The sequence below is a fragment of the Sphaeramia orbicularis genome, unplaced genomic scaffold, assembly GCF_902148855.1.
Source record: "Sphaeramia orbicularis unplaced genomic scaffold, fSphaOr1.1, whole genome shotgun sequence".
Classification (NCBI taxonomy): domain Eukaryota; kingdom Metazoa; phylum Chordata; class Actinopteri; order Kurtiformes; family Apogonidae; genus Sphaeramia; species Sphaeramia orbicularis.
The window spans coordinates 1,685-15,322 of record NW_021941646.1 but is presented as its reverse complement, the minus strand read 5'-3'; the positions used below and the strand labels follow the sequence as shown (position 1 = coordinate 15,322).

Sequence of the window (13,638 nt, the reverse complement as noted above, 5' to 3'; positions counted from 1 at the left end):
GAAATGGTCCTGTTTTTAAAAAGGACAGTCTGAAATGGTCCTGTTTTTAAAAAGGTCAGTGTGAAATGGTCCTGTTTTTAAAAAGGTCAGTCTGAAATGGTCCTGTTTTTAAAAAGGACAGTCTGAAATGGTCCTGTTTTTAAAAAAGGTCAGTCTGAAATGGTCCTGTTTTTAAAAAGGTCAGTGTGAAATGGTCCTGTTTTTAAAAAGGACAGTCTGAAATGGTCCTGTTTTTAAAAAAGGACAGTCTGAAATGGTCCTGTTTTTAAAAAGGTCAGTGTGAAATGGTCCTGTTTTTAAAAAGGTCAGTCTGAAATGGTCCTGTTTTTAAAAAGGTCAGTCTGAAATGGTCCTGTTTTTAAAAAAGGACAGTCTGAAATGGTCCTGTTTTTAAAAAGGTCAGTGTGAAATGGTCCTGTTTTTAAAAAGGTCAGTCTGAAATGGTCCTGTTTTTAAAAAGGTCAGTCTGAAATGGTCCTGTTTTTAAAAAAGGACAGTCTGAAATGGTCCTGTTTTTAAAAAGGTCAGTGTGAAATGGTCCTGTTTTTAAAAAGGTCAGTCTGAAATGGTCCTGTTTTTAAAAAGGACAGTCTGAAATGGTCCTGTTTTTAAAAAAGGTCAGTCTGAAATGGTCCTGTTTTTAAAAAGGACAGTCTGAAATGGTCCTGTTTTTAAAAAGGTCAGTCTGAAATGGTCCTGTTTTTAAAAAGGACAGTCTGAAATGGTCCTGTTTTTAAAAAAGGTCAGTCTGAAATGGTCCTGTTTTTAAAAAGGACAGTCTGAAATGGTCCTGTTTTTAAAAAGGACAGTCTGAAATGGTCCTGTTTTTAAAAAGGTCAGTCTGAAATGGTCCTGTTTTTAAAAAGGTCAGTCTGAAATGGTCCTGTTTTTAAAAAAGGTCAGTCTGAAATGGTCCTGTTTTTAAAAAGGTCAGTGTGAAATGGTCCTGTTTTTAAAAAAGGTCAGTCTGAAATGGTCCTGTTTTTAAAAAGGTCAGTGTGAAATGGTCCTGTTTTTAAAAAGGACAGTCTGAAATGGTCCTGTTTTTAAAAAGGTCAGTCTGAAATGGTCCTGTTTTTAAAAAAGGTCAGTCTGAAATGGTCCTGTTTTTAAAAAGGTCAGACTGAAATGGTCCTGTTTTTAAAAAGGTCAGTCTGAAATGGTCCTGTTTTTAAAAAAGGTCAGTCTGAAATGGTCCTGTTTTTAAAAAGGTCAGTGTGAAATGGTCCTGTTTTTAAAAAGGACAGTCTGAAATGGTCCTGTTTTTAAAAAAGGTCAGTCTGAAATGGTCCTGTTTTTAAAAAGGACAGTCTGAAATGGTCCTGTTTTTAAAAAGGACAGTCTGAAATGGTCCTGTTTTTAAAAAGGACAGTCTGAAATGGTCCTGTTTTTAAAAAGGACAGTCTGAAATGGTCCTGTTTTTAAAAAGGTCAGTCTGAAATGGTCCTGTTTTTAAAAAAGGACAGTCTGAAATGGTCCTGTTTTTAAAAAGGTCAGTCTGAAATGGTCCTGTTTTTAAAAAGGTCAGTCTGAAATGGTCCTGTTTTTAAAAAAGGTCAGTCTGAAATGGTCCTGTTTTTAAAAAAGGTCAGTCTGAAATGGTCCTGTTTTTAAAAAGGTCAGTCTGAAATGGTCCTGTTTTTAAAAAGGACAGTCTGAAATGGTCCTGTTTTTAAAAAGGACAGTCTGAAATGGTCCTGTTTTTAAAAAGGTCAGTCTGAAATGGTCCTGTTTTTAAAAAGGTCAGTCTGAAATGGTCCTGTTTTTAAAAAGGTCAGTCTGAAATGGTCCTGTTTTTAAAAAGGACAGTCTGAAATGGTCCTGTTTTTAAAAAAGGTCAGTCTGAAATGGTCCTGTTTTTAAAAAGGACAGTCTGAAATGGTCCTGTTTTTAAAAAGGACAGTCTGAAATGGTCCTGTTTTTAAAAAGGTCAGTCTGAAATGGTCCTGTTTTTAAAAAGGTCAGTCTGAAATGGTCCTGTTTTTAAAAAAGGTCAGTCTGAAATGGTCCTGTTTTTAAAAAGGACAGTCTGAAATGGTCCTGTTTTAAAAAGGTCAGTCTGAAATGGTCCTGTTTTTAAAAAGGTCAGTCTGAAATGGTCCTGTTTTTAAAAAGGTCAGTCTGAAATGGTCCTGTTTTTAAAAAGGTCAGTCTGAAATGGTCCTGTTTTTAAAAAGGTCAGTCTGAAATGGTCCTGTTTTTAAAAAGGTCAGTCTGAAATGGTCCTGTTTTTAAAAAGGACAGTCTGAAATGGTCCTGTTTTTAAAAAGGTCAGTCTGAAATGGTCCTGTTTTTAAAAAGGTCAGTCTGAAATGGTCCTGTTTTTAAAAAGGTCAGTCTGAAATGGTCCTGTTTTTAAAAAAGGTCAGTCTGAAATGGTCCTGTTTTTAAAAAGGACAGTCTGAAATGGTCCTGTTTTTAAAAAGGTCAGTCTGAAATGGTCCTGTTTTTAAAAAGGTCAGTCTGAAATGGTCCTGTTTTTAAAAAGGACAGTCTGAAATGGTCCTGTTTTTAAAAAGGTCAGTCTGAAATGGTCCTGTTTTTAAAAAGGTCAGTCTGAAATGGTCCTGTTTTTAAAAAAGGTCAGTCTGAAATGGTCCTGTTTTTAAAAAGGACAGTCTGAAATGGTCCTGTTTTTAAAAAGGTCAGTCTGAAATGGTCCTGTTTTAAAAAGGACAGTCTGAAATGGTCCTGTTTTTAAAAAAGGTCAGTCTGAAATGGTCCTGTTTTTAAAAAGGTCAGTCTGAAATGGTCCTGTTTTTAAAAAGGTCAGTCTGAAATGGTCCTGTTTTTAAAAAGGACAGTCTGAAATGGTCCTGTTTTTAAAAAGGTCAGTCTGAAATGGTCCTGTTTTTAAAAAGGACAGTCTGAAATGGTCCTGTTTTTAAAAAGGTCAGTCTGAAATGGTCCTGTTTTTAAAAAGGTCAGTCTGAAATGGTCCTGTTTTTAGAAAGGTCAGTCTGAAATGGTCCTGTTTTTAAAAAGGTCAGTCTGAAATGGTCCTGTTTTTAGAAAGGTCAGTCTGAAATGGTCCTTTACACTGTTTTTAGCTTACTGGCCAACAGGCTGTAAGCTATTGTCGTCTGTCATCGTCTGTCATTGTCTGCCGTCGTCTGTCGTCGTCTGCCGTCGTCTTCTGTCGTCTGCCGTCATCTGCCGTCGTCGTCTACCGTCGTCTGTCGTCGTCTGCCGTCGTCTGTCGTCTGCCGTCGTCTTCTGTCGTCTGCCGTCGTCTGCCGTCGTCTTCTGTCGTCTGCCGTCATCTGCCGTCGTCGTCTGTCGTCTGCCGTCGTCTGTCGTCGTCTGCCGTCGTCTTCTGTCGTCTGCCGTCGTCTTCTGTCGTCTGCCGTCGTCTGTCGTCGTCTGCCGTCGTCTGCCGTCGTCTTCTGTCGTCTGCCGTCGTCTGTCGTCTGCCGTCGTCTGCCGTCGTCTTCTGTCGTCTGCCGTCGTCTGCCGTCGTCTGCCGTCGTCTGTCGTCGTCTGCCGTCGTCTGTCGTCTGCCGTCGTCTTCTGTCGTCTGCCGTCGTCTGTCGTCGTCTGCCGTCTTCTGTCGTCTGCCGTCGTCTTCTGTCGTCTGCCGTCGTCTGTCGTCTGCCGTCGTCTGCCGTCGTCTTCTGTCGTCTGCCGTCGTCTGCCGTCGTCTGTCGTCGTCTGCCGTCGTCTGTCGTCTGCCGTCGTCTTCTGTCGTCTGCCGTCGTCTGCCGTCTTCTGTCGTCTGCCGTCGTCTTCTGTCGTCTGCCGTCGTCTGCCGTCGTCTGTCGTCGTCTGCCGTCGTCTGTCGTCTGCCGTCGTCTGTCGTCTGCCGTCGTCTGCTGTCGTCGTCTGTCGTCGTCTGTCGTCTGTCGTCATCTGTCGTCTGTCGTCTGCCGTCGTCTGTTGTCTGCCGTCGTCTGTCGTCTGCCGTCGTCTGTCATCCTCTGTTGTCCGTTACAAAACTTTCAATCGTCTTCTTCTCTGAAACTCCAGTTCTGATTGACTTCAGACTTGGTATTCAGCTTCTGTATGATGATGTCATCAAAAGTCAGTGAAATTATTTGGATCCGGATCTGATTCTGGATTTGGTGCCACTTTGAAAAATGTTCCCATTCTAACAGATAGGAAGTGGATTGATCCAATAAATCAGTATCAATGATATCAAGTGTGAATTTGAATTTTGTACAGATCTGATTGAATATGAGCAGAACATGGACTATTTCTGTAACAGAATAAACACAGAACTGGGGCAGAAGAAATGGATCTGGATACATTTACCACAGCTTTGAGTTTGGACGCTAAGCTCCAGGACCATTGGTCCTATTTGAAAATCGGACCAATGGTCCTGGAGCTTAGCGTCCCCTTGTGTCGTTCTCCTGCCTTTAGACATCCTTCTAAAAACCTGAAGTGTGTCATCTGTGCAGTGTCGTAGGAATGTCTAAATGTTTTAAACTTTTTTCCTTTTTTTTGTATTTCATCAGCTTAAGATATAAACAATACTCAATAACTGTCATATTTTTAACCCTTTGAATGTCATACTTGAAAAACAAACCCTATTTTTGATGCAAAAAACACGAACTACGTTTTTTTTCAATGTTCTACATAAAAATTGTCTTTTTTATTTTTTCGTCCTGGCATACAGTATGTTAATGATTAACTCTGACATTGGTTCATTTACATTATTGTATTTGGTTCTAGGTCAGATGTTAAATGTGTCAGTGTGCATTTTGTACTCACTTGGTAGAAGAGTGTTAGTGTAGGAATGTAACACCGTTTACAATGGGATGGTTTCAGTGGCTGGGTCAGAATATTACAGAACAACCGTTGAATTCTGACCTAAAACAAATTGTGAATCATAATATGACCTTTTGTAACATGACGTGCAAAGTGTGCGTAATATACTCACCTGGATACTGGAGGGTTAAGGAATAAGGTTTTTTTTGAGAAAATCTGGAATTCATGAATAAATTCACTGCAGGAGTAAATGATGTGCTTTAGCTCAAAGGCAGGAGGTGATTGGGTCATTTAATCATATTATTATTGCAAAAACACAAAGGACACAAATACTTCTACCATTATTTTGGTGCATGACTAATAAAAAAATGTATAAATCAGTCACTCTGTCAATCAGCAAGGAGTAGTTTTGACCGAGCACCGAGTAGTAGAACACAACTGAACCGAACCTATGACTGAGAAGGTCTACTGCACTGAATATGCAGATGATGTCATATTTTACATAAACAAACCTATGACTGAGAAGGTCTACTGCACTGAATATGCAGATGATGTCATATTTTACATAAACAAACCTATGACTGAGAAGGTCTACTGCACTGAATATGCAGATGATGTCATATTTTATAAAACCATTCAGACCTGCTGTGATCAGCTGAAGTGTAAAACCTTTTAATAGATTTCATGTGGTGTACAAGGCGCTGTCTGTGTGAGGAAACTCTGCTCAGGAAGAAAATACCAGATTTGTTCTGATCCCAATCTGAGGGATTTTAATTAATCTGCTTAATCTGCTCACAAACACACTGACACACTACACAAACTACACACACTACACACACTACTGTAGTATCAGTCTAATTCACTCCTGGTTTGGGGGTCATTTTTAGGTGGTTTTTGAGTAATGTTAGGTGGTTTTGGGGTAATTTTTGGGTGAATTTTGATGATTTTTGAGTGGTTTTTGGGTGAGTACAAAAGAGCACAAATAATATTTTATCAATTTAGAGTTAGAACATTTCAAATCATAATCATTGTTGATCTAAATTCAGTCCAAACCATCTGTGAGTCATTTTAGAAGCAAAGAGAAGAATTGAACCCAAATGAACCATTGCACTGAGATCCAGGTGGATCTGCTCAGTCTGGTGTTGGTCTGGTTCAGTGGATCCAGGTGGATCTGCTCAGTCTGGTGTTGGTCTGGTTCTGGACATTCGTCAGTTTGGGTTTCTAATAACAGTCCCACATGAAACTGAATCCTAATCCAGGGGTGTCAAACATGCATCCTGGGGCCAAATGCGGCCCCCCCAAAGGGTCTAGTTCAGCCCCTGGGATGTTTTTACCAAGTGCAAAAATTCCACAGTCTTGAATTGAATTAAGCAAAAACAAATTTAGCTTGAATTAAGGAAAAAGCTTGGATTAAGCCAAAAAAAAAAAAAAAAAAATCTCAAATTTAGCAAAAAATCTTGAATTAAGCCAAAAAAAAATCTTCAATTAAGTGAAAAAATCTTCAATTGAGCCAAAAAAAAAATCTTCAATTAAGTAAAAAAAATCTTGAATTAACAACTTAATTCTTTTTCTTTGTTTTAGTGCAAAAAAATCCCATTAAATTGTGAAACTCTTTCCATTTCCAAACTCTCCTGTACCAATAAAATGTGACTAACCTGAACAAATGTGTCCAACCTGAAATGTCTGTATTAAATTCAGTCCAGTTTGAACTCTTTTCTTCCTGTTCCTCAGTGTTTAGTGTCTTTGGAGATCTGATCCAGAATGCACATGGACTAATGAGAAGTGGAGGAAGAAGACTGAGAAAATTACACAAAATTTTCTTATGTTTTTTAATTTAAATTTCAGTTTATTCAGGTTTTTTTTTTTGGATAGTTTATAAAAGTATTTTCATAATTTAATGGGGGGGTTTTACGCTCAAACACAGACATAAATGGTCAGTTGTCATTATTTCTGGGTCCTTCTGTGCTCTTTTTTCTGGTCCGGCCCACTGCAGATCAAATGTAGCTGAATATGGAACTGAACTCAGATGTCTTAAACCTTTGTGTGATTTCAGCTCTGAAGTCGCAGAAGGTGACGCTGGTGTCCTGTGGGAGGAACCACACACTCATCTGTACAGGTTAGACTGGCTTTAATGGTTCTGTCCCAGTACAGGAGGATGGGAGCGCTTGGTCATGTGTGTTTGTTTGTTTGTTTATTTGTGTGTTTGTTTGTTTTGTTGTAGCTCAGGGGAACGTGTTTGCCGCCGGTGGAAACAGTGAAGGTCAGCTGGGACTGGGAGACTGCGAGGAGAGGACGTCCTTTCACAGGATCCGTTTCTTCGACTCGCACGGACCAATCAGAATGCTCTCTGCCGGCTCCAACACCTCGGCCGCTCTCACAGGTGACCTGGGGTCAAAGGTCAAAGATTTTCCCATTGTCCAAGTTATTTAGTACCTGTTTAAAATGAGACCAACCTATATTGTTTCCCATTTTCAATAAATGCAAACGTTGTAAATGTTATTCTAAATGAGTGGATTTAGTAATTTTTGTTTTATTTTGGACTAAAAATAAAGGAGTGCATAAATATTTGATTGAATATAAATTTTTAATGCGTTAAAATATGATTTTTTTTTTCATTATTTATTTTACTGTTATGGAATTCAGTCATAGTTACTGCAAAATTAGATATACACATTTCAGTGGATAATTCAAATGTATTGAATTTATGTTTATTTTTAAGTGTAATTAAAGAGCTTTGTATTTTTAAGAACACTTGTTGCTATCTTAATGTTATCTTAATGTTAATCAATAAAATTATCATGGTTAGTAAAAATGTTAAAACATGGATAAATCCGATTTTAAAAAGGCAGTAGTTTGATTTGAATGTGCCGGTGGTTTTGGTGTTGGATTTATTTCCTGTTCACAGACAGCGGTAAACTGTTCATGTGGGGGGACAACGGCGAGGGGCAGATCGGCCTGGGGAAGGAAAGCCACGCCTCTTCACCGCAGGAAGTGGGCGTGGGACGGCCAATCAGCTGGGTTTCCTGTGGATACTACCATTCTGCCTTAGTGACAGGTGAGGCCGTGGACACTACCATTCTGCCTTAGTAGAACAGAACAGAACAAAACAGAACAGAACAGAACAGAACAGAACAGAACAGAACAGAATAGAATAGAACAGAACAGAACAGAACAGAACAGAATAGAATAGAATAGATCTTTAATGTGACTGTAACAGGAAGAATGAAACTCAGTTTAGCAGCAGATTCTTCCAGTGCAAATAGACTGTAACTAAATGAAACACAATTATACTAAAAAAAAAGGCTGAAAATATGCAAAACTACAAAGAACTATTAAAAATACAGAAAAGGCCAACTCCATACTACAGACAGAATAAATATATACAACACATGAAGGATATACAAGGTCCAGTTCAAAACAACTATAGTATTCAAATAATAAAAGGATCCATTCATGAACTGAAGCTCTGAAGACGATGTTCAAAATGACGAATATTTGAACGTTTGTGTCTGCGTTCTCCAGTGGACGGAGCTCTGTACACGTTTGGTGAGCGCGACAGCGGTAAACTGGGTCTGAGCACCGACCAGCTGACCGGACACCGAGTCCCACAGAAGGTCAAGACCATCGGCCGACCGGTCAGCCAGGTGGCCTGTGGAGGAGGACACACGGTGGTGCTAACAGGTGAGAACTGACCAACGACGCTAACACTGACGCTAACAGGTAAGAACTGACCACCGACGCTAACACTGACGCTGACAGGTAAGAACTGACCACCGACGCTAACACTGACGCTAACAGGTAAGAACTGACCACCGACGCTAACACTGACGCTAACAGGTGAGAACTGACCACCGACGCTAACACTGACGCTAACAGGTGAGAACTGACCACCGACGCTAACACTGACGCTAACAGGTGAGAACTGACCACCGACGCTAACACTGACGCTAACAGGTAAGAACTGACCACCGACGCTAACACTGACGCTAACAGGTAAGAACTGACCACCGACGCTAACACTGACGCTAACAGGTAAGAACTGACCACCGACGCTAACACTGACGCTAACAGGTGAGAACTGACCAACGACGCTAACACTGACGCTAACAGGTGAGAACTGACCAACGACGCTAACACTGACGCTAACAGGTAAGAACTGACCACCGACGCTAACACTGACGCTAACAGGTAAGAACTGACCACTGACGCTAACAGGTAAGAACTGACCACCGACGCTAACACTGACGCTAACAGGTAAGAACTGACCACTGACGCTAACACTGACGCTGACAGGTAAGAACTGACCACCGACGCTAACACTGACGCTAACAGGTAAGAACTGACCACCGACGCTAACACTGACGCTAACAGGTGAGAACTGACCACCGACGCTAACACTGACGCTAACAGGTGAGAACTGACCACCGACGCTAACACTGACGCTAACAGGTGAGAACTGACCACCGACGCTAACACTGACGCTAACAGGTGAGAACTGACCACCGACGCTAACACTGACGCTAACAGGTAAGAACTGACCACCGACGCTAACACTGACGCTAACAGGTAAGAACTGACCACCGACGCTAACACTGACGCTAACAGGTAAGAACTGACCACCGACGCTAACACTGACGCTAACAGGTGAGAACTGACCAACGACGCTAACACTGACGCTAACAGGTAAGAACTGACCACCGACGCTAACACTGACGCTAACAGGTAAGAACTGACCACTGACGCTAACAGGTAAGAACTGACCACCGACGCTAACACTGACGCTAACAGGTAAGAACTGACCACCGACGCTAACACTGACGCTAACAGGTAAGAACTGACCACCAACGCTAACACTGACGCTAACAGGTGAGAACTGACCACCGACGCTAACACTGACGCTAACAGGTGAGAACTGACCACCGACGCTAACACTGACGCTAACAGGTGAGAACTGACCACCGACGCTAACACTGACGCTAACAGGTGAGAACTGACCACCGACGCTAACACTGACGCTAACAGGTGAGAACTGACCACCGACGCTAACACTGACGCTAACAGGTAAGAACTGACCACCGACGCTAACACTGGCGCTAACAGGTGAGAACTGACCAACGACGCTAACACTGGCGCTAACAGGTGAGAACTGACCAACGACGCTAACACTGACGCTAACAGGTAAGAACTGACCAACGACGCTAACACTGACGCTAACAGGTGAGAACTGACCACCGACGCTAACACTGACGCTAACAGGTGAGAACTGACCACCGACGCTAACACTGACGCTAACAGGTGAGAACTGACCACCGACGCTAACACTGACGCTAACAGGTGAGAACTGACCAACGACGCTAACACTGACGCTAACAGGTAAGAACTGACCACCGACGCTAACACTGACGCTAACAGGTGAGAACTGACCACCGACGCTAACACTGACGCTAACAGGTAAGAACTGACCACCGACGCTAACACTGACGCTAACAGGTGAAAACTGACCAACGACGCTAACACTGACGCTAACAGGTAAGAACTGACCAGCAGTGGTGCTCTGCTGCCGTACGACCGGGAACAAGCAACACTAAGTGTGTCTGAATGAACCTGTAAAGACGTGAACCCACAACCATGCACTGAGGGAACTACTGTTTAAGACCTGCTGAACACTTAAGTACAGTGGCCCAGAGGGGGAGCAGCCCAAAAAAATTATACACGGTAAGAAAAAAAACTGAACAACCGAATAAAATTATACACTATTAGAAAAAAAAAAACAGAACAACCCAAAAAAATTATACACTATTTTTATTACTTTTATTGCTATTATTATTGTTATTGTTGTTACCTCCGCCAAGGAGGTTCTGTTTTTGTCAGGGTTTGTTTGTTTGTTTGTCTGTCTGTCCGTTAGTGTGCAACATAACTCAAAAAGTTATGGACAGATTTGGATGAAATTTTCAGGGTTTGTTGGAAATGGGATAAGGAAGAAATGATTACATTTTGGTGGTGATCGGGGGTGGGGGGGCCCACGGGGGGGGGGGGGGGGGCACTGATCAGCCTTGGCGGAGGTCTGCGCTCTCCGAGTGCTTCTAGTTATTATTGTTATCACTAGTTATTACTATTATTTATTTATTTATTTATTATTTTTTGTTGTTTGTTTGCTTATCACTCATTTATGTACCAGTACTTATATTATGTTGGTTGATTTTTGTTTTGATTTCACCGTCTACATGTTCAAAAAACAGAAGTTCCTTCTTTCATTCCTTCTTTTTGGGAAGTCTTGTGGCAGTTCCAGGCTGAAATAATCCGTCTAAAGTGAACAGAAGTTAAACCGAAGCCTTGTTGTTGTTTGTTTTTCCCCAGACGACGGCGTCTACACGTTCGGCCTGGGTCAGTACGGTCAGCTGGGACACGGGACCTTCATCTTCGAGTCGCGGATTCCTCGTCAGGTCGAACACTTCCAGAAGGGTCGAGTGTGTCGGGTGGACTGTGGGGAAAACCACACGGCCGTCGTCACCGGTAACCTGTCACCGCTCGAAACGCACACGCTCACTCCAACTAGGACGAACACACGCTATATCTGTATTATACAGAGGTGTCAAACATAAGGGCAGGGGGCCAAAACTGGGCCACCAAATGGTCCAGTCCGGCCAGTGGATGGATTTACAAAGTGCAACAATTACACAAAAAAACAGAAAAGGGTCATTCCATGGCAATTCAACCAATGGTCCCCACATGACCCCATCAGAAATTCTGAAAAAATTTACACTTGTTCACCTTATCTTATCTTATCTTATTTGTCTTATCTTATTTTATCTTATCTTATCTTATCATATTTTGTCTTATCTTATTTTATCGTATTTTATCTTATCTTGTCTTATCTTACTTTATCTTATGTTATCTTATGTTATCTTATATTATGTTACCTTATCTTATTTTGTCTTATCATATTTTGTCTTGTCTTATCTTACTTTATCTTATCTTATCTTATCTTATCTTAACATAGTAACACGTATATAATGACAACTCCAAATTTTTTCCTCAGTTTAAACGTGAAAAAAGTCAAATTACATTATGAATAATTTACAGTTCCAAATCCTGTCGTAGTAAAGTGTGAAGAACATGAACAAAAGTGAAAAAGAAGTGCCACTTTAACTTTAAGGTAAAGCCTGTAATTCCAGCCCCTAACAGAAGTCCTGTCCCTTATCCTAGTTGGAGGAAGTCGTAGTTGATCATTTGGAATCAGAAATGATCTGCCTTGGCAGAGGTCTGTGCTCTCCAAGTGCTTTTCTAGTTTTTTTAAAGGAATATGTTTCTTTTTGTAACTCTCACTGGTTATCACATGACCCTAAATTACAATCTGACAAAAAAGAAAAAAAAAAATCCAACAGAGTAGCATAATCCAGTTGTAGTAGAACAGGGCTGTCAAACTCATGTTGGGTCACTTCCACATTCAGCCTAAAACAATATAAGATGGGCCGGACCAATAAAATAATCTAAATAATACAAGAACTTATAAATACTGTCAACTCCAAAGTTTTCTGTATATTTCAGAGTAAAGTCAAATTCCATAATGAAAATGTTTACATCTACAAACTGTACTTGAACATAACATGAAGAAATATGAACCGGAAAATTCTGAAGAAAAATCTGTGCAATTTGAACAATGTTACGCCTCAGTTTATCGTTTATACATGTGCATCACACAAATACACCAAACATTTTACAACAAGGCAGAATATTAGTACAATTCCACTTACTTTTCTTAAGATATTTCAAGTTGTTAATTTTTTTTTAAAAGGCTAGTCTGTAAATGTAAACTCTTTGTGTAATTTTACTTTCTTTTTTTTTTCTTTTTTTTTTACACTAAAACAAAAAGGAAAATTTGCAGTTTTCATTATTTATAGTTTATTATGATAGTATTTTAGCTGGTCTGACCCACTTTAGATTGAATTGACCTAAAATTATTTTAACATCCTTGACTGTTAATATCTTAAGTGTCATTTTTGTATTTCACAAATTCATCCTACAGGGCCGGATTGGACCCTTTGGTGGGCTGGTTTGGGCCCCTGGGCCGCAGGTTTGTGTAGTAGAAGATTGTAACTAGAATAGGTTGGTTGACTTAATAACCGTAATCATGTAAAGAAAATTCAGATGAGTAGTTGTACTTTTACTGGTCCGATCCACTTCACTTTGGTCTGAACCTGGAACCTTCTTTTGTTTTGTAAAATAAAACAAACTGTAACTGTGAATAACCATAAAATTTGCATTTTTTAAAAGATATTTTTTTTTTTGACAGAAGAATACAGTTAAAATACATTTGCAAATGTATTGTAGTGTCACAAATATTTCTTTTCTATTTATGAGATTAAACTGTTCATTTAAAGTTTAATACTGTAAAAAAAAAAAATGTTAAAACCAGATAAAATTACTGACAGTTAACAGTAACAGAAGTATTAGTTCTGTCAGTTGAACCAGACTTGTTTGTTCATTGACAAATATCTTGTGTAATTACAGGAGGTTTCACAACCAAAATGTTGAATAAATGTATTTTTGTGAATGTATAACATGTATAAGCACTGATAAACTGTCCAAATACAGTTTTTATCAGTGGATTGGACAACTGAGTCTCACTGAAAATTATTTATGTATATATTTATAGGGAATTGGATTGTTTTAATACATGTAAATATTCTTTGTGTTTTTTTTTCAGACAGCGGTTTACTGTACACGTTCGGTGACGGTCGACATGGAAAACTGGGCCTGGGGGAGGAAAACTTCACCAACCAGTTCAAACCCACACTGTGTCCACGCTTCCTCCAGTACCACGTTCAGGCAGTAGGTGTTCGCATTCACATTCAGACGCCCTCATTATTCTGTTTTAGCCAAAAAAAATCACAACAGTCCAAGTGTCCCTGGACGCCAGCAGCATGTTCT

At 40.2% G+C, this 13,638-nt stretch overlaps 1 protein-coding gene across 1 annotated transcript in view; it reads left to right on the top strand.

Moving 5' to 3' along the window:
* The window catches only part of LOC115416698 (X-linked retinitis pigmentosa GTPase regulator-like), a gene marked incomplete at its 3' end in the record, with an annotated part of 26,671 nt that extends 13,033 nt beyond the window's left edge, over nt 1–13,638 (top strand). The window contains exons 5-10 of the mRNA XM_030130544.1: nt 6,761–6,823; nt 6,929–7,087; nt 7,613–7,762; nt 8,230–8,388; nt 11,065–11,220; nt 13,415–13,638. Of these exons, the coding sequence (XP_029986404.1) occupies nt 6,761–6,823; nt 6,929–7,087; nt 7,613–7,762; nt 8,230–8,388; nt 11,065–11,220; nt 13,415–13,638 (911 nt within the window). The remainder of the gene's footprint in view (nt 1–6,760; nt 6,824–6,928; nt 7,088–7,612; nt 7,763–8,229; nt 8,389–11,064; nt 11,221–13,414) is intronic.